Raw genomic sequence first — 21,856 nt, 5'->3', positions numbered from 1 at the left:
GCGCTAGCGCGGCAGGGCTCGTTGGAAGAGCGGAGGCGTCTCCCTCCGAGGGGTCACAATGTCTGGCGTGGGAGTGGGCTCCTGCGGGGGGTCAGGCTCAGGGGCCTGTGGCGGCGGGGCGGGGGCGGCGGCCTCCTCCTCCTCCTCGTCGTCGTCTCCCGGTGGAGGCGGCGGCCTGTCGATGTTCCGCTGGCTGGAGGTCCTGGAGAAGGAGTTCGACAAGGCGTTTGTGGACGTGGACTTGCTGCTGGGCGAGATCGACCCCGACCAGGCGGACATCACCTACGAGGGGAGGCAGAAGATGACCAGCCTCAGCTCCTGTTTCGCGCAGCTCTGCCACAAAGCGCAGACCGTCTACCAGATCAACCACAAGCTCGAGGTGAATTTGTGGAGCGGGAGAGAATAGCCCCCCCCCCCGCTGTGGGCTCTCTTGCGGGGAACGGGACGGAGGAGACGCTCGGGTTTCCCCTCTTTCTTTTCCCCTTCAGAAGCACTAGGAAGAAGCAGATCATGGCCACACCTTCAGTTTCCTATCTCTGAAATGGGAATAAATGGCGAACCCCCCTCCCCCAACTTCCAAGGCAAAGCAGTGTCACGGGCCCCATACTGTGAGGACACAGGCGCCTCCATCAACTCGTGCATAGCGTCTTGGCCTTGCGGTAGAGACTTGGAAACCTTGCCATCAAGGAGGGAGCAAGGATGTTCGTCTATGGCTCTTCCTTGTAGGCAAAAGTTATTACGGTTTTGGTGACTGGCTAAAAATTAAGCTCAGTGTAGTTGGAGGTAATGTTAGGGGGTGTGGCAGAAATATGTGCTGAAAACCCAGCTTCTGATAAATCTGGGTATAGACTTTCAGAAATCAAATATCTAATAAAAAAATGTGTTTTATGTAGTTTTCCAGATTTGGAGTCTCTTTGGATTTTGAACTTTTAAATGTGCCTGTTACATGGTAATGTGAGATTCAAACATGACCCATGACCTCACTGGCTCAGTGGTAGAGCATGCTTTGAATCTGTATATACATGCTCTGTATCAGAGTGGTCTTCATTTTTTCCAGACCTGCGCCCACTTTAATTCCCACCTGGAATTGGAAATTACCTATGTCTGTCTTCTCTCAAACACATTGTCTCTTTTTCAAATGCACCAGCTCTCAAATTTTATACTTTGCTGTTAGAGTGTAGGATTCAATATTATATTTTTTTGGCATGAAATGTGGACAGAGCAGGGACAAGGAAATACTTAAGTCACAAGTCTGTGTGAGCACACTGCAAAAATCAAGGTGTAGGGCAGGGCTGGGAACCTGTGGCCCACCAGACACTGTTAAATTCAAAATCTCATAAACCCAGGCCAACATGGTGTAAGCAGTGGTATCTGGAGAAAAATACGTAGTGCAAATGTTGTCTGTATCATAACAGGACAAAATAAGCATTTTGTTATAAACTTGTTTCCATCTTTTTTCAGGAGCTGTTACAATTTATTCATTGATTTACATTGATAATGAAGCCTGTATTATTACAATAATTGCAGTATGCTATGGAAGAAATATTATATTTTGTTAGATGGAACAAATAACTGTCTTTCACAACTTTATAGTATTGGGCTGCTAAATCCAAATTATAAGTACTATTATGGACAAGACAGTGGCTACAAACAACATGCAAAAAATTAAGTACATACGATAGTAAGTAGTAGCAGGCATGGGTATGAGCATATTAGAATAAAATGTATCAGTCTGATTATTATCATTCAGTAATAGTTGTAGAGCAATGGCTATATAGGTTAAGTCTGAATAACACACAATTCCAGGATTTTACTATGGTGCAGAAAATTTCATCCAGAATCGGACCATGCCCATAAGAAACATTGGTAGTCTGTTTTATTTCTTCAGGTAGAAAATCTTCATATTTCACCAGAATAAGTCTTCTAGATCTCTCTAGAGGAGAGACAAAATAAGTTAGGGCTGCAGAGATTTAGATGATCATTAACTAAGATTAAGGTGTTGGAGCTGGGCCACAGTACAGTATACTCCTTCCCATTTCTTGCTCTAATTTTCCCACTCACTAATTCTTATAACAGTTATGTTTAAGGACTTATAAGCAGAAATAGGATTCAGAATTGTTTACAGTGCACATATAATGAAGTTCATATCTTAATAAAAAGGATGAAGAACAGGGAACACATGGACTGGATGTGGTCAGCTGCTCCTCCTGATCATGCCTGCAGCATTCGCTTCTCCCTACAGCAATTAGGATAGAACAGGCATGTCCAACAGGCAGATCGTGATCTACCGGTAGATCACTGGGTGTCTGTGGTAGATCACTGGCAGATCACTGGCTCCCCAAAGAAGCTCAACAAGTTTGGCTCCCGTAGAAAAAAGCTCAATATTTTTGCCCTGCATCCCCCCAAAACAGGGGTTTCCTCCTCCCTAAAAAAGCTCAACAACTTTGACCTGAATCCCCCCAAAAGGGGGTAGATCACTGCCAGTCTCTAACTCTGTGAGTAGATCACAGTCTCTTGGGAGTTGGCCACCCCTGGGATAGAACAAAGCCTTCTATAGGGAGTCGTGTATGAGGAGGCTTTATGGAGCTGCAGTCTCCAAGGCAGATGCTTGGGGTGTGAAGAGTGAGAGTCTGCATGTGTGGTACATGCCCACATTTGTCTTGGCCCTCAGAAAATTGGCCAAGAGGGAATGTGGCCAAAAAAATGTTCCCCATATCTTAATAGTTTAAAATATTGGAGTTAATGATCTTCTTATCATCAGTTTATTAATCACTTTCTATACAATTATTTCAAGGTGATGTACAATAAAAACACAAGGCAGACATATATAAAGCAAAACAAAAACAATACAAAATAGACTCTAATGTTGGTACCATTTTAACCCTGTTAACCTGATAAGTTTTCAACTCTGTTTCTAATAGGACTATGCTCAAAATAAATGTTAGTAGTCTGCCTTATACCAGGTTAGACTATTTCTTTGTCTAGCCTAGTATTGTCTACTCTGACTGGCAGTCTCTCTCCAGAGTTTCAGGTTGATAGTCTTTAACATTACCTGCTGCTCCCAATCCTTTTTAACTGAAGGGACCAGAGATTTATCATGCGATTCTCTATGTTAAAAAGTGTTTTTGAAACCTCAGGTACGTTTGAAGTTCCAGCACCATATATTGCAAAATATCATCTGTCTAGTAAGCTGCAATGCCATTATTTAGTAACATTAGGCTTTAAGATAGAACTTAGAAACTGGTCCACTCCTGAAATCCTAGTTATTCTATAGTAATGTGAACTTACTCTTGTCTGAACGAGTGATTGTCGTCAATTTATAATGTGACTTCAGCATACTAGTTCATTTTTAAAGCTAGCTTATAATGTTCCTCTCCTTTTGTCATTTTTTTATAAGAAGCCCAGTACTCTGACTGTAGAAGTCAACTGTGCTCAGGACATAGTGAGATCATCATGTTATCTTTTTTTGCTTTTTCCCAAGTATTCTTGCATCACAGTTCTATATATTCCAAGTTAACACTGCAGTTTGTGTTAAGTGTTGGCTTCTCACTTGTGGAAGGTAATTTTTTTTTGCTAAATGCTTGTATCTTTCTATAACATGTCTCATATTATTCCAGAAGGTCCCCCATACCATGAGCAGCTTTTAGGGGGATTCAAGGGTCTGCAGTAAGTACGGAGAATAAAAGAAAATCAGGTATCCTGCATTGCAAAAGTGCTTTCTGCTACTGCAGAGCCATCACTGAGTAAACCCCAATGAAGCTAAGTTATTACAAATAAATTTATACCTTTCTTTTGAAGAAGACTCACAAAGCCTTTGTTAATAAAAGTTATTTCCTATGGTACTGAAATACTATTAATATTTTATAGATTAGTACATTGTTTTTCAAATTGTATGTCTAATCTTCGTATTATTATTTGCAAAGCCATGAACAAGTTAGGTCCAGGATATCTTAATGACCACCTGCACTCTTATTTCCCAGCTTGGTTGCCTGGTACTGTTAGTTGTTTCCCGTGTTTCCGAAGCCTTACTGGTCTCAACTATGGGTCAGACATTTAGTGTTGCCATTTCCATTCTGTGGAATGCTCTCTCAGCAGAGATTTGGTAGGCAGCCTCACTGTTAACTTCCTGACTTCATCCTATTCAGTTGTTTAATTTTCTTCTAGTCATTTTTGTGAGGTCGTGTGACGAAAAAGATAGGTTTTTCGTGTTCACCATGCCCCCTCCTATAAGTATGCCATGAGTAGTATGGGGGAAGCACTCAAAATCTAAGTTACATGTTTTTTGTAAACAACAGGTTTTAAAAAGAAATTCAGAAAACGAGAGTGCATAGAATAGGCAGCAGTTAGGTCACTCATCAGCTGTCATTTTCTGTTATAAAGCTATATGGAAATGGTTGTTATAAAACCTTGTGTTTTGAAAGTGCCAGGGAAATGTGATATCCTTACAACAGAGTGCTACCTTGAGGAAATATTTTTTTCCATGCTGCTGCAAATGAATATCAACTGTACATTTGCTTCATTGCAATGGTGCTTTTAGATCTATGACTATAGACTTCTGAAGAACACCAGGGTAGTTCTTCAATGAAATAAGTGATAAAGGGAAACAGCTGGAAGGTAGCATGCCTCCCATTACCAACCTTTTCCTGCAGTGCACAGTTAAAGGTCCCAGTTGAGTGTATCTCGGTTTGTGTTTGGTCACAGCTGGGCATATGAGTGGAGAGTGACCCTAACGCAAGCCTTGGAAGTCTTTTTAATGCAGAGCTGTTTTTCCTCAGCTTATGATAATGAGAGTCAACCTGGTAGTCACAGTGAACCATTTTTAACTTCTGCCCAGAACTAAATCTTGTGGTGAATCCATAGGTCATTCGTATGATATGTGAAAAAGTGCCTTTGTCCTGAACCTACTGCCAGTCAGCTTTATCGAATGCTCAGTTGTATTATGAACAAAGTGAACATTTTCTCAATGTTTGTTTTATTCATAATATTATAAGCCTCAGTAATGTATTTCCTTTGAAGTTGTATTCTGAATTTAAAAGAGCCAAACAAATGCTTTAACTAATATGTACATAGAGTTAAAATAGGTTTCCCTTAGGCACATCACTTTAAACTTTCAGGGTAAAAATAAAATATTCTTCAGCTGGTACTTACCTTACTGAAAAATGTGTGTTGGTAGGCTAGATAAGTTGCTTTCAGTTATTCTCTTCAGAGGATCCTGATGATAATAGCTGATTGCTAAAAATAAATTGGTTGAGACTGATGAATTTGATATTTTGTAAAAGGTAGTCACCTTCCTTCTCTGAAGTGATCTGCATTACAGTCTGTTCTTCTAGTGTGGCTTAGGATGTAGTGATATGCTAAGCTGAGTCCCTTTCATGTTGGTATGGTTTTTAAAGTTCTGGTTTGAAATTGTTTTTGCAGAATGGTATGGTATTGTAAGCATATTGCTGTTTATTTCTGTAACATTTTTTTATTGTGCGAAATTTATCACAGAGGTCCTCACAACAACCCTGCAGCTCTGCCCCCTCCCAAGTGATCTTCTCTTCAGAAGCTCTTCTATGCCTGCCCCCTGGTCATCTAAGGCGGTGATACAAGATAGAATCTCCTTTCTGCTGGGATCCAAACTCTTGGGGAGATGGTTGTCCATTAACACTGTTGTTATGGAGAGACCATTTCCTCATTAGATTGGTTTGATGGTGGAGATCCCTCATTGAGTATGACTGAGCACAGTGCCATGTCTAAAGGACTTATTTTGCTTCATCCATTGCAGTATCATCGAGCAGAGTGGTTCTAAGTAGTAAAGAGTCTGTTGTAGTCAGACTTAGAAGGAAGTGGATTGGATCCCTGGGTATTTGCTGTGATAAATTTGTTAAACACTTGGAAGAAAAGGTTGCTTGTATCCTATTGTCCCAACTATAGTGTCAAGTTGCAATATCTGTGGAGCTGTCCAGTGTACTGTCTGTTCAGGTATCTTGGAATCAGCTTTGGTTGGTGTTTTCTGAGGAAGTGGATGAGACGATTGAATCAGTGAATCCAACCAACTACAGGTGCTCTCAACCCTTGCCTGTAATGGCACATATCAGCTCTGTGGGATAGATGTTTGGGGCATGGTACTATCATGGTTCTATTCCTACTTATAGGATAGGTTCCATAATGTAGTATTGACGAACTTCTGCTCTGCCCTGTGGGAGACCACAGGGTTCTATTCTGCCCCCTGTGCTATTTAACAACTTTATGAAGCCATTGAGAGAGGTCACTGGAACTTTTGCAGCTGGTGTGCTGATTATGGTGTGCTGTATGCTGATGATACCCAGCTGTGTTTCTTCATGACATCTGAGTCAGGTGAGGTTGTGCAAGTCCTGGATGTCTATAGCTATATGCCTGCCGTTATGGACTGGATGAGGGCCAGTAAACTGGAACTGCTTCCTGACAAGATGGAGGCTCAGTGTATTGGTGGGTTTTGATTCCAGAAATTAGGTGATCAACTTGGTCTATAGATGGGACTGCAATCCTGAAGGAACTAGAATGTAGGCTGGGAGTACTCTATATTCAATCTTGCCACTCAAAGCTTAAGAGCTTTGGTGGCTTGGAGCAGTTTCGGCAAATTTTGACTGACCTGCCAGTTGACTGTTGCTAGACAGAAGCAGTCTAGTCATAAGGGTGTCTGCTTTTGTAACTTTGCAGTTAGATCATTGCAGTGTGCTCTACATGGGGCTGCTCTTGAAGATGACAAAAGGGACAGAAGCCAGCAGCAAGATTGCCATTGAGAGTCTCTCATAATCCATCTATGGCTGGTCATAAAGAAATTACATTGACTGCCAAATGCTTCCTGTCTGCTTTCAATGTGTTAATGATGACACTTAGAGTGCTAAATGGCTCGGGACCTCAGTACTTGCAAGGTTGCCCCTCTCCGTATATTTCTCCCTGAGAATTAACATTTGCTAGGTTGGATACGGTACTCTCTTGTGCGTCCCTCCCCTGGAAGCTGAACATTATGTGGAGATGCAGGAGAGATCCTTTTCTGTTGTGGTGCTCCAATTATGGAATCCCCGCCTTCCTGACATTGATATTGACTGTAAATTGGCACAAATTTAAACCTTACTTTTTTCTTTGACTTTTGGGCCATTTTGAGAGTAGTTCAGTATTTGACCTGCTTGTGCTGTTTGTTGGTGTCAAGCATTTTAGACTTTGTGTTGAATATAACTAGTGCTTTATGGTTTTTGAATTTCAAGGATTGTTTTATTGTTTGTTTTACAGGCATATTCCAACCTGAGATCAACTGCTAATAGAGCAAGTTAGAAATATTTTGACAAACAGTGACACTGATGTTCTAAACATATTAATAGCTTGAAGGTGATTAGAGAACATCAATGCTATCTTTTATTTCTTACTCTATTTCTGATGCATTGATGCTTCCAAATGTACCTTCCTTCTCTTCTTTGAATCAAATCAGTAACACATCCATAGATAAAAAGTGATGGATCAAACCCTATTTGTATGTAAGTTTATGTTATAATTAAAAGTTTGTTGAAGTCTAGGAATTGAAGTTGACTTAAAAATTGTATTTTAGAACAACTTTCAGCAATAATCAATATTAATGAGAAGTAAAATTTACAATACACCCAATACACTTTCCCTCACTGGAATCAGTTACTGGCAAAGTATAATTCCCAATTTTCATATGGAGCATAGCACTTCTAAAAGCATTACTTACTATACCCTGTAGTTCATGTGGTTGCCTTGGAAACCCTTAAGTTGAATGGTAGGATAAAAAAACTTTTTAAATAATACAGTTTTAACCATCTTAGTGATTCCTGCAGTGAAATGTGCACATAAATCTTGTTAAAGCTGTCCAATCTCCCCCCCTCCCCATTTAGTTCAGAGGAGATCAGTTTTGCTAAACAGTTGTAAGCAACAAGTCAGTTTTTAGCATTTGACTTCCTGTTGGCAAATTGTACATCTAGACTGTATGTTTGCGCAAGATGGCAATTATATCAGCAAGACTTGCTCAATCATTATTGTTTGCAATTGGCGGAGTGTCTTTTCTAAGCTCTTACAGCTATGAAAGAGTAATCAACATAAAAGAAAATAGTGATCATGAATTATAACACACCACTGTTTAGACCAGTGTTTCCCAACCTTGGGCCTCCAGCTGTTTTTGGACTACAATTCCCATCATTCCTAGCTAGCAAGACCAGTGGTCAGGGATGATGGGAATTGTAATTCAAAAACAGCTGGAGGCCCAAGGTTGGGAAACACTGGTTTAGACTACTATAGCCTTTCGTTTCTTGCAGTGATAAATTGTAAATGTGTTATGCTACAGTTTAACAATGCTTAGTGTACTTGGGGGTTGGTCTTCTTCCACCCACCCACAATCTTCAGCAATAACCATAAAATCAAGAAACAGTTAAGGGTAAAGGCTATTACATTCCTCCAGGCTTTCCTAAAGCACAGTAAGGTGTAGGGTAATCCACTACTATTTTGTAGACCAGGCTTCCTCAAAAGCAGCCCTCCAGATGTTTTTGGCCTGCAACTCCCATGATCCCTAGCTAGCAGGACCAGTGGTCAGGGATGATGTGAATTGTAGTCTCAAAACATCTGGAGGGCCGAATTTGAGGAAGCCTGTTGTAGACTGACATACCAGTAAGAATAAACAAGCAGGAAACAATTGACTGTTAGCTGTGTTAAAAGATCACAGGATATTAACTGAATCATATATTTGTATGCTGTTGATGCCCAGTTGAATGTTAAGACTTACTAGATAAACTAAAAGGCCTCTGATATTAAACAATTTACATAGCAGAAAGCAAAAGCTAATTCCCAGCTAGAGGTCTTTTCATTGCTGAAACACATTAATCAGCTAGCGGTTATGCTAAATCTTTAACTGTCATTAACCTTAGAATTTTACCATTCTAACTGTTAGAATATGATTTGCCAAACTTGCTTGGAACTTGAACATGAACATTCTTTTTCTCTTTCAGTATGTAATATATTTCTGATTGGTTGTGCCAAACATTCCATATATGTTATGACTCGGTAGGTCTGTTCCTTAATATCATTGTGTATAAATGACCACTATTCCTGTATGACAGGATTTTAACATGTTATTAAAGAGTGGAATCTTCTCACTTTTTCAGTTTATTCCATAATATTCTGTTCCCGTTATTGATCAATCAGTTTGATTCAATCTGTGTTTAGGATTCAAGCTTGCACAGATTGAAAAAACTTCTTCTTAAGCAGTTTTGTGACTGTGTAAAGAAACCTGTGTTATTTGTTTGGTTTAAAAGCTGGTGGTTTACACTAATTTGAAGGACAGAAAACATCCAGAGTCAAAATATCTTTTTCTATAGACTTTTTAATCATGTGGATTATTGAATAACTTATGTTCCAGGCACAGCTAGTGGACATGAAATCAGAACTGATAGAAACACGGGCTGAAAAAGCAGTATTAGAAAAAGAGGTGCACGATCAACTATTACAACTCCATGCCATCCAGCTTCAACTCCATGCAAAAACTGGTCAGAGTGTTGACTCGGGGACAATAAAAGCAAAGTTGGTGAGTACTAGTAACAGGAAGGACCTATTTTTTACATCAGAGTTGTTACTCCAAACTACTGTATTTACTCAAGTCTAATGTGCCATCAAATCTAACGTACACCTCAATTTTCAGAACCTTTAAACCAAAAAAAGTATTTGCTGGTGAATGTAAATGTGCCATCAAATCAAATTTTCCCAATGTAATTTGGCCAAAAAAGGTGAGCATTAGAATAGAGTAAATACGGTATTTTATTTGTATGCATGTGTGCTCATAGAATTTATCTTCCGTCTTTCTGTATTTTCTAGGAAGCAGTTTATCTGAATGTCACTTGCCATGGTTAGGCTTGCTACCTAAGAGACTGTTAAATCTATTAGCTAGAGATGTAAAATGAAGTGGAATCCCGTTCCCCCCCCATCAGCCCAATTTGGCCTGCCAAGACTATCCAGTTGACCTGCCAAGCCATCTTCCCTACACTGGGCATCACATATGAAATCACATAAAGGTGGTGCTTGACCAAAAGGGGCTTTGCAGGGACCGTACGCCTTGTGACCTGTTATGCAAGTGTCTGACAAGCTGCTGGTTGTTGGATCCTTCCGAAGCACTGCACAAAGTGTATGAGAAGTGCTGAGAACAGGGATTACAAAACACTTCGCGCATCACTTCCCAAAGGCCCAACAATCATTTTGGGAATTTGAGAAGTGCTGTGCAAATCTTTTTCCAAGACCTGTTCTCAGCGCTTCCCTAGCACAAGGCAACCAGCTGATAGCCAGACGTTGGGGAAGTGCTGAGCTTTGACAGGTATCGATCAACTGATGTCATTATGATGTCAGTTGATAACTAATGAGTAGCTCTGACCACCCCATTGGGGTGGAGGAGATAGAGAACTGGCCCACTGGGCCAAAAAGATTCCCCACCCCTGATGTAGAGGATTCCACTGTCATAGCAGTTTTTAGAGGAGGATTTTTGCATCTCCTATTTTTGTGGATTGAATTCAGTATTATGGAATTGAGGCATGCAAGTAGCACACATTTGGATAAGAGCTTTCTAAGTGCTTGTCCAGTTATAGTAGCACGTCATGTATTTAATGAACTATCTAGTCAGTCAAATTCCAGTGTTCTAGGGGCTGCATGAGATTTTCTTCATGGCTAGAGTCAACAAATTTTGGGCTACTGTATCTTAGCCTTTTATTCACATACACTTAGAATTAAGAACTGTGAAATAAGTTTTGTGAGCCCAAAGTCCCCTCCCCTTTATACACATGTATACCTAGCATGTTACAATTTGAAACCAAGGGGAGTTTCAAAAGCACCATAAGGACATTAGAGCCCTGCTGAATCAGACCAAAAGCCTATCTGGTCCAACATCCTATTCCCACACAGTGGTTGGGGAAAGAAATCAAAAGTTTGAGTGGGCTAGTACAGGTCTTATCAATGAACCTGAGTAGCAATCTGAATTCCAGACATACATTTGAAGTGATTATTTGATTTGAAATCAGATGGTCAATCAAAAGTATAAATCTTCATTTTGCCAAGAAACAAATATCAGTAACTTTTTGAGGGTATTGTAGGAAATGCTTAGTTTATGTAAAAGGTGTGATAACATACAAAATCTGCTGCTCATTGTTAGCTGGAAAGGCATACTTGTTTTTCAGTTCCTGCTAGTTCTTGTTCAAACTATATCAGATGATGACTGTGCCCAGGAAAAAGAAGGAAGAGGAACTAAAAAAAGATCATATCCAGACCAGTCTTCTTTTAAAATTCACTCCACCAGTATTCACATCTCTTTTTTAAAAAAGAATGCTTGTTGCAGTGCAGGCTTCGATTTGCTAGTAAAATTAGTTTCTATTTATTTGGAGACATTTCCCCATTTCACAGTGTGAGAGAAATTCCATTTTCAATGAGCAAGTATTTATAGTAACTGTCTTCTTTGTAACCATGGATCATACACTTTGATTACTGCTTAGATTGAGAATCTTGTCGATGTATGGCCTTATAATTTTGATATTTTTTTTGGCCAGTATTTCTAATTACTAAACTTTTTTTCTCTCATCCTAAGTCTGCCCCTTCTGTGGAGGATATGGTAAGTTCACTGGCTGTCTTCATCTGTGTTTAATTCAAAGCAGTGTAGTAGTTTTCTGCAGAGCTGCGCATATTAGCCTGGAGAGTTAGTGCCAGTGAATGTCTGCTAGATTCTTTCCTTTCCACAGTCTCTTAGCCAAGTCCCTGTTTATGTTCAGTATTCTTTTTAGATTTGATGCTCTTTTCCACTCAACATGCATGTCTGTATTGCTGCTGTTGATTGGTATGACTAATGTGGGAATGTTGAAGTAAAGCTTGGAATTGAGTCTAAATGTAGCAGGTTATTAAAGATTGACTTTGATCGCAATCCAGAGATCCAAGCAACTAACTCTGTGATGCACTCAGGCTTTGAACAAAATCAGCTCTGATATGGCATGGCAGTCAGCTGTTCAGGAACCAAAACATCACACAAAGTGCAGTGAAACCTAAAATGTTTTTCTGTTTTTTGTCCAGAATCCACAGTGTTTTAAGAATACCTATATGTCCTGTAAAACAGCATGTTTTTTTAAAAAAAAATGTCACATGATGGTATATTTATGTAGCGTTATATTCTTACCTACCCTTCAGCAGTTGCATTCCAGAAGCCAATGGCATGATGGTATAATTTTGCCCAGGCTGCCATGATATATGTGCAGAAATTAAAAATGAAAGTAGTTCATGAACTTAACTTGCAATTTTTAAACTTATAGATACTTATAAACCTTTATAAATCCTATTGGAATATAGACAAGAAATTGTGAGATTCAGTGTGGTTTTTCTAGTGTATTTCAGTTTTAATCAGGAAAACTTCATTTCTCCATTCCTGTACCTTTCTGTAGTGTAAACATATCCACTCTGACCATTAGGAATGAGGAGGATAGAGAGGGAATACATTCTCTCTTTACTTTCTCTACTACACTATTCATATTTATTAAAGTTTTCTCATGCTTTGTCCCCTTCCCTACCTTTTTTCCTAAATAAAAAGCCCCAGCTCCTTAAGTCTTATCTCTGTGTTGTTCCCTGGCAATTAAATATGCCTTGGAACAGCAATGCTGGGTATTATGTTTGTGTGTTAAAAAACCACTTTATTTTTAAAGAAGCTTACTTTATTTTCATCAGTTCATTTAACATGCTTGCCATATGTCTTAAATATACATAATTTTACCCAACTAGTTGCCTTTCTTCTTCATATTTGCACTTCTTTTAATAAGCAGTGCCATGCTGTATTATCCTAAATCAGCTGCTGTGTCATAAAAACAGTTTCACATTATGATAGCTCAATTGTAGTTAGTTCTTCTTGAACAAATGTAGCTTTCCAGACTTGTCCCTCAAATTGCCTTGTGATGCAGTTATATATGTAAAACATTAAGATTTGTAAAATGCTTTGTGGCATGAACATTTTTCTCCTCACTTGCAAAACCGTTGTAAATGTGTACATGCAGATTGTATCTAAATGTTGTGTGTCATGGTTTTTTCTGTGAAATTAAAGGTTAGACTAAAGATGCTTGCAGTTTTCATATCCACATAATAGGAATCTTAAGCTTGTGGCTAAAATAACCAGGGTCTTTACTTCACCAGGAGAGAGAACTTGAAGCCAACAAGAAAGAAAAGGTGAAAGAAGCTCAACTTGAAGCTGAAGTGAAGCTACTTCGGAAGGAAAATGAGGCACTTCGTCGACACATAGCTGTGCTCCAGGCTGAAGTATATGGGGCAAGACTCGCAGCCAAATATTTAGATAAAGAGCTAGCTGGAAGGTGTGTAAAAATTCAGTAGCTTGTGATGGACATTTGGGACAGAATTGTTGTTTAGGAGTTGACATGCCTGATCTCAGGGTATTTGTGTGGACCATATGGGGGATGTGGAAGAGTAGAATATAAGAGCTTATTAGGATAGTGCTGAAGTGCTATAAAAACTATCTGTAGTGGGAGAAGATAAGGACCTGGATTCACAAGGTCGGACAGGATGCTTCCAAACATGGGCAATTTAGCATTCTGCAGTCATTCTAGTTCTGCTTCAAGCTGGAAGTGGAATAGCAATTCTGCTTCCTAGATTCTAACTTTATGTAGTAAAGTGGACAATTCCCCTTTCCTGAGCTTGAAACATTGGAAGGGGGTTATTTTCACTGGGACCTGCGTGTGTGGTTTAAATACTCCCTCCTCACTGCACTCCAGATCATGAATACAGGGGGAAGGGGGAAGAAACAGATACAGAGACAGTGCTATCTGAACCAAGGTTTTAAGTGATTGACTTGATTCCTGGAGAAAAAAAATGGATCATGTAGAAGGAAGAGCAGTTTAACTGGCCAAAGTGGCAGTTAGGCCATCTGTACCTGGGAAAATTGCACAGCTCAGCCACAGAGGGATTTTTTAGCTCTGGAAAAAGTCTGCAGCTGAACAGGTAAAATGTGAGGGGGATGTTTTACTCATGACATTATGCAAATACTCCTTAAAAAGTGAGTGAACAAAGCATGTCTATTCCACAGTAAATGCCAAATGTGGAAGCAGCCTTAAGCTTGGCTATGGAAGGGTATGGTACGGCACCCTCCCACTTTCTTTCCCTATTATTGCAGTGACTGTAAGCCATTTGATTAGCTCTTTATTGGACTTGAGAACATGGCACTGGGAGAGCAAATCAAAGAGTCATTTGAACCTCTCACTTCATACATATCATGTTCTTTTCTCATTATGTAGGGTTCAGCAAATTCAGCTACTAGGCAGAGATATGAAAGGACCTGCTCATGATAAACTCTGGAACCAGCTGGAAGCTGAAATCCATCTGCACCGGCATAAAACTGTGATCAGGGCATGTCGTGGTCGTAATGATCTAAAGCGACCCATGCAAGTACCCCCAGGACACGTAAGTTTCTTGTTTTCAACATTTGTCAACATTAATGTTTGTACCTTTAAATGTATGCCGACATTGGATATATTAATGTATCTGTTGCCATTCAAAACTGAAATTACAACACTTTTATCACCGTTCATGTAAAGAGCGCATTTTTCCTTTTTTTTACTAACTCACCTCAATAGTCAAGGGGAAGAAATGTTGAAATTGTACATACAGTCGTACAGTGGTGCCTCGCAAGACGAAAAGAATTCGTTCTGTGATTCTCTTCGTCTAGCGGTTTTTTCGTCTTGCGAAGCAAGCCCATTGACGGATTAGCGCTATTAGCGGCTTATCGGCTTATCGGATCAGCTGATAAGTGGCTTAGCGGCTTAGAAAGGGGGGGGGGAGGGAAAAAAACCCGCAGGAACTCGCAAGACATTTTCGTCTTGCGAAGCAAGCCCATAGGAGATTCGTTTTGCGAAGCACCTCCAAAACAGAAAACTCTTTCGTCTAGCGAGTTTTCCATCTTGCGAGGCATTCGTCTTGCGGGGCACCACTGTACCTTGGTTGTCGAACACCCTGGACTCAAGATGTTTTGGCTCCCGAATGCCGCAAATCCGGAAGTGATTATTGCGGTTTGCAAACGTTCTTTTGGAACCTGAACGTCCATTGGGGCTTCTGCAGCTTCAGAAGCTGCGAATTGGTTTTCAAATATTTTGGAAATCAAACGGATTTCTGGAAAGGATCCCATTTGACTTCCAAAGTACAACTGTATATGAAACTTAAGGAATAATTATGATATTCTGTATTGCGATTTGGAATAAGTGAATCCTAGTTAGTGACACAGGCTGCAGTCATTACTTTACTTACCTGGGAGTAATCCTTCTTGAAGTCAGTAGGACTTATCTCTGAGTAAACACAGTTAAGATTGTGCTGTAAATAAAAAAAGGTATTCAATATTGAAAGGGTTCACAGCATTTACATCCACATCACTGCTTTTAAATTCTGGAGCTCAGGATAGTCCATTTGATCTTTGCAATAACCCTGTAAGTAGGCTGGGCTGAGATTTAGTAGTGTCTGGAATATAATAAGCATGTGAGCTTCATGACTGAGTGGTGATTTCAACTTTGGTCCTTCCTGTCCCAGCCTATCCTCTGCACTGCATACTGAGTCTCCCAAGCTCTTGAACATACAACCTGTTGTTCAGAGGTGGTGAAACACATGGGGTTTATAGTGCTGGCACAAAGGAATGCATTCCTTTTTTGTTTACAACCTTTCAGGCCCTAAACTGGGCCCCCAAAACAACCTAAAAAACTTTCAGTTAGAAAACACTTGTGGTGCTGGAAGTTATAAGGCCTGTTGCTCTGGTACTGTGGAAAGGGGAAGTGAGGGTGGTGGGACTTCTTCCAGCCTCTTAAACCCCATCAAAATGGAAGTTTGTATCCATCAACGTCTGGAACATCGCTGTGACTTCCAGAACTGTAACAAGGGTTTTCTCTAACTGCTTTTTAGTGCCCAAAATTTGTTTAATTCTGCTTATCTTTAAGCCAATGTAGGAAAAACCTTTGCTTGTGCCACATCAACTCAGATCTTGGATAGGGCTGAGGTGCATGTGTTTTCCTTTCTAAAGTAATCTTTAGAAAGGTGATTTTCTTATAGCAGCAATGTCTATAGCATTCTGAATTTAGAGATTATTTTGTCTGTAGTGATAGTAGTGTCCTGTGAATCTCTGGAAAACTTTGAAAAAGCATTTTCATAGCTGTTTAATTTTTTTTTAAAACTAGGATCCAGATTCCTTAAAGAAGAGTCAAGGTGTTGGTCCCATAAGGAAAGTTCTATTGGTTAAAGAAGATCACGAAGGACTGGGCATTTCAATTACCGTAATATTTGAATTTATTTTCTTTTTCTAGGATTCAGTGTTTACTAACAAGATACTTAACATTTTATATTTCCTGTGTGTCACACTGGCCCATGTTACCTATATAAAATGCTTGCTTTTGTAACACTCTTATAAATGCCACTGAAAGAACTTAAATTTTTCATTATTATTTTATGAAATCTCTGCTACAAATGCATTATAAACTGTGCTATACATCAAATACGCAGAGCAGCAAATACTTATTTGTTGAAGAGCAGCAAATACTTATTTGTTGAAGAGGAGCATGAATTCAACACTTGTGAAATCTACAGTGAACAGCATACACAGTGTTAGGCTATAAATCATTTTGAAATTGTGACAATCTCCTGACTTGTGTTATGTCATTGTGATAGGGTGGAAAGGAGCATGGTGTTCCCATCCTCATCTCTGAAATTCACCCAGGTCAGCCTGCTGATCGATGTGGAGGTCTGCATGTTGGAGATGCCATTTTGGCAGTAAATGGTGTTAATTTGAGAGATGCCAAACATAAAGAAGCTGTAACTATTCTTTCGCAGCAGGTATTTTATATTTATATCATGAATACTGAACTGTTAATATGCATATATACATTTGGTGGGGTTTGGCCAATAATTTGGGGCAGGGCCTCCTGACATTTCTCCATTTCAGCTCTATGACTAAGGATTGTGTGTGTCTGAACACAAGCACTAAGAGGAAAGGTTTATTAATTACTGGGCAGCATACAGATGCTCAGTAGTGGGGCCACATACTTTGCATGAAGGTCCTAGGTTCAGTCCTTGGCATCTCCAGACAAGGTTCGGAAAGATTCCTTCTCTGAAACCCTGGAGAGCCCCTGCCATTTAGTGTAGACAAGGCTGAGCTAGATGGACCAGTAGTTTGACTTGGTGTAAGGCAGCTTCCTATTTTTCTAAGATAGGGCCTGGGGCAGATTTAGGGGAGCATGACCGGTTCGGTTGCACTGGGCGCTGAAGGGGATGCCACAACTAAGATTTAGAATGGAACATGAGAAGGGGCGTGGGGAGCACCAAATTTTGGCGTCACACAGGGCACCACTTAAATTTGAGACCCGAGGTCCACCACTGGTAGGGCAAACATTCTGTGTGAAGCTTTCTTATGCAATTACTGAAAGTGCAAGTTTCACTAGATGAATGTTTTGGAGGCTCTTAAAATTGTATTGCCATTTTCAAAAAACAAGAAAAACAAACCCAGTTTCCATACATGTAAGTCACATCCAGAATTAAACTAAAGTTGAGCAGTAGTCCATTCATTTTGGGCCTTGCTTCAGAGTGTCCAGAAAGTCCTTCCAAATGTTCTTATTTCAGCGAGGATTATCTGGATGAATATACTCTGCAGGCATGTATTACTAGACTTGATCTGGCTTTTCTTTTATATTAGGAATATTTTTTTTTACTATTCTGTTGTATAGCTATTCTACACATAGTATAGTTCTGAGTTTTCATATTTTAAATGTTCTGAATGGGCTGCCCATTCTTAGAAGCAACATAATCTTCATTTCTGTATTCTAGAGAGGGGAAATTGAGTTTGAAGTTGTGTATGTTGCTCCAGAAGTGGACTCAGATGATGAAAATGTAGAATATGAGGATGAGAGTGGACATCGTTATCGTCTGTATCTTGACGAATTGGAGGAAGGTGGAAACTCTGCTTCTAATAGAAAATCTGGATGTGGAGATGTCAAACAATTGCAAGGTAAATGTTCTGGGTTTGCTGTTGTTTTTTTAATAACTAAGGTACAACATTTCAAGTAAAACTTGATTTTGTAAATTTAGATTCAAATGTATGGATATGCTTAGGATGATCTGTCCTTAGATTGGGATGGCAGTTATGCAGTTGTGTCACAAAATGCAAGGTTAAACCATATATGTTCTTGGCAAATATAATGGTTGGGCAGGATGGCAGCTCATCATTTTCCTTTGCTATTTTTGTCAGAATATTGCCATATTTTCCTATATTCCCATAAAGCAGACTCTTGATTAGAAATTGTAGGTATATTCTTCCTTTCATCTTTCTTGGTGACTATTTTTGTGATGTGATTTAAAGATTTCATATTGATAAAGTTCATTTGGTCAAAGATTAATGCAGCATAATTTTCAAAATCTGGATTTGCCAAATCCCTACCCATAACTTGGGGGTGCCTCTGCATTGTGTAGGCACTTCCTTGTTTTGCTGGTTAGTGGAATTTTCTGTTTTGTGTGGTGTTTCTGTTCTAGTTGGAGGGTCTTGTTAGAGGGGAAGTGGAGAGCCATATTAATTCCTAACTCTCTGCAAGAGCACATGTTGATGGGGAAAAGGTGGTTTGGCCTGCAGTAGTTCCTATTCTTCTTAACTTGTTTTATATACAGCCCATTTCTAGAAGTCTTGGAATTTCTGCCTTCCTGTGCAGCATTGGTGCATGTTTTCTCCTTATCAGCAAAAATTGTTGGGTGGGTCAGTTTGTAAACTTTAGGATGCTGTACTATAAAATGTTACAAACATTCTTTTCTCTCTTTTGCAGTGTTTGATAAGAAAGCAAGTATTGATGGCCATGAAAATGGAGACCTAGGAAATTCAGTTGAAACAGAAGAGACTATATCTAAACTAGACCAATCTGCTGAAAGCTTAGCCTAAAACCACCCCTAACTCATCAGTGGGACTGGTCTCTTCCTCAAGACAGGTTGTGTAGACCGTTCTGCATTCAAAATTCCACATAAAATTATAAAGGACGATTAAAGGGATAAAGAGAAGCTGTGTTGCTGTTTCCTGGAAAAAAAGCTGTTCTGTTGGTTACCTCAGGGCTTCATTATGAGCGTATCTAAATGTGTAAAATTTCCCATTTTTCTAAGAAGTTGCATGTCAGATGAATTTCCCTTGAATTATAAGCACCAAAGCATGTTGTTTCCAAAGGCTTTTCTTGAATTTAACTTTGGATCTTGTTTATGATAAAAGGGATAGACTAAAGCAAAAGAACTTTGATACTTGGAGCCTCTGACTAATAGCAGAAGCAGAAAATTGGCATTCATTTGATAGAGAAGTAGATTTTAATGACCATATATAAGGGAGACATGATTTCTCAGAGGTATATTCCTGACCTACCTAGTTGCTTTTAAAATGTGTATTGTAAAAAGGTAAACAGCAAAGTCAATTCATTTCAGATTTTCACAATATACAAAAATAAGTTTGGTTTAAAACATACACATACAAAACATTTTAGCTGCTAAATATTTATTGTGACGTTAAATCTCTGAAATAGATCCTAGTGATCTGTTCCTGAGATGTTTTTCAGCATTATTTAATGCAGCATATATATATAAATATATTCCTTTAAACTCTCTTGCCAATCAATGCTGGATGTGAAGTATTCTCCAAAGGTATTAAACAGAATACTGTTAATTTTAAAATGCAAAATAAGTGTAGAATTGGCCTCTTGGAATTATGTCTGCCCTTAAGTGTAGCATGCTCAACTTACAGAATTGTATCGTTGGGAGGCTACCATTCTATGTGAACTGAATTAGGATGGAGTTAGATGACCATTCTTTCCGCTGCATAGTATGTTTTACAGTTGCCACACAGTGCCATCTACGTGACCCTGGGCTGTCTAAAGGAGCTCTGTGCCCTACAGGCTAACAGTACTGTTACACTTTTGACAATGTGGCTCATCCACAGAATGGGAGCTCAGAAGTGCATCATGCCTTAGATCCTTTAACAACCTATTTCCACATATATCCCGTCCACATGGATAACTGTAAAGGTTGCTGTGCATTGGAATGAAAATGCGCCTCTAATGCAGTTCAAATAGTTTACAAAACATTCTCTGTAGGCATGGTTTTATACAAGAGTTGCTAAGAGGGGCAATTCAAATTTTTGATTTAAATCCTTTGCTATAGGAACTGATTCACTTGACACTCTTAAGATGGTAAGATGGGAGGATGGTGTTGGATACATAATAAATCATTTAATCTGTGGCTAAATAGTCATCTGATTGCTTCAGGCTGTGTCCAGAGAATGCCTCATCATACCATTTTTACATCTGTTTTTTTTTAAGATGTATTGCAGTGTTGTAAGGCAACATGAAAGCGATTGCCCAGTTGCCTGTCGTGTGTTTAAAAGTCTGTAGACCACCAGAACTCCATGTGATTAGATCCCTTGTGGAAGGTGTTCTCCAGTTATGATCGTGTCATAGCGATCGTCATTTCCATCCATAAATGCAGTGCTTGCCATGTCATTGGTTACCCACACTGTGCTACATTGAGAGGTTTGGATCAACTGGCCCTTAGCAAGTGGGAATTGAGTGCATCCTGTATCTTGCCAGGTGATACTTAAGACTGTGCAGGATCACGTACCAAATTTGTTACAGTATAATAGTCCTAGTATTTTACAGAACTACGGTATATTTTTTTAAACCCCAAATGTGCAAAATAGTTTTACACCTGAATGCCAAAGGCATTTTTAGAATCCATTGGGGGTTGTCTTGGCTAGGTTGCTGTTCAGTTATGTGTATGTGTGTATGTATATATATATATGTATGTATGTATCTATATCTTACTAGAGCGCACACTCTCCATATGCAAACAGTTAAAAACCATGTAATAGCTTTTATTATAATAGGATAAAGCATGAAACGCCTGCTTTCCATTCATTGTTCTGCGGGCCATTAAAATGTAACATGTAAAGATGTATTTTGAGAGTGCAAATAATGTAAAATGACAGCTTTGTAAGTGTTTTTATAGAATGTACATAAATTGAGAGCGAGTAAAAGGCATTTAGTGTAATGTCAGTTAACCTAATGTTTAATGTTAAAAAACCATTGTGTTGTAGAACACAGTTAAACTTGTCTCTCCTAGGTGCACTATATATATACATATGTTTATAGAGAAATCTTTAAAATGTAAATACTTTATGCAAAGATTTTGCTATTTATAAATTCTTTAACTGTTGCTCATAAAATAATTTTTGTGTGTCATTTTGCTCATGGAACTGTATTTGATTTGCAGTAAAATTTTATAGCTGCTCCTTTAATACTGTATATTAAAGTAATCTTAACCATGATACTGCCTCCATTGCAAGCCTAGTATTTTAAGCAAGCCATGAAATTGGAAAGGCTGCATTTTCTGTTGTTCATGGATGTGCCTTTGCCCTGCCATATGAGGCTGTTAAGCAGCATATGATGTTTTCTGGTGTATATTACAAAAATATTCCCTGCGTATTGCTTTTCATTAGGGAATCTAAAGGGGAGCAAAATGGAGAGTTGACATAGGAGCACAGTGTTCCTACACAAACCTGTTTGTGTCAGTAGGACATGTGTGAAATAAATTACCTGGTATCCCCCTTTTTTAGAATGAACTCTCTTCAATGTTTGCTCCATTTTGCACTATTTCTGAGCATGTTGAATCTTAGTCTATCGAAAGAGCTTTCCTATATCCCTTGTTAACAGTAATCCAGGGATTACACTGGTCAACAACAAATTTGTTGTCTGCGTTTTTTCAGATGATTTAGGACGAATCTGATGCGCTGAATCCCAAAATCATGTTGGTTTTGCTCAATCAG

General features: G+C 39.2%; 1 protein-coding gene across 2 annotated transcripts; it reads left to right on the top strand.

Moving 5' to 3' along the window:
• Positions 1–58: 58 nt before the first annotated feature.
• Positions 59–21,358, top strand: GOPC (golgi associated PDZ and coiled-coil motif containing; the record flags this gene model as incomplete). Of its 2 annotated transcripts, XM_083497858.1 has the most annotated exons (9): positions 59–379; positions 9,389–9,553; positions 11,591–11,614; positions 13,171–13,346; positions 14,283–14,448; positions 16,203–16,298; positions 16,690–16,854; positions 17,842–18,022; positions 18,828–21,358. In XM_083497858.1, 9 exons carry the CDS (start codon positions 59–61, stop codon positions 18,938–18,940), a joined length of 1,407 nt encoding a protein of 468 aa, XP_083353984.1. In that variant the 3' UTR covers positions 18,941–21,358. The 2 variants fall into 2 exon arrangements, with proteins under 2 accessions (XP_083353984.1, XP_083353985.1); XM_083497859.1 differs by lacking the exon at positions 11,591–11,614.
• Between the last annotated feature and the right edge of the window lie 498 nt (positions 21,359–21,856).

Source organism: Podarcis liolepis, assembly GCF_965112155.1.
Source record: "Podarcis liolepis genome assembly, chromosome: 3".
NCBI classification, from domain to species: domain Eukaryota; kingdom Metazoa; phylum Chordata; class Lepidosauria; order Squamata; family Lacertidae; genus Podarcis; species Podarcis liolepis.
The sequence above is the reverse complement of the archived record's forward strand: the minus strand, read 5'-3'. Positions and strand labels throughout refer to the sequence as shown.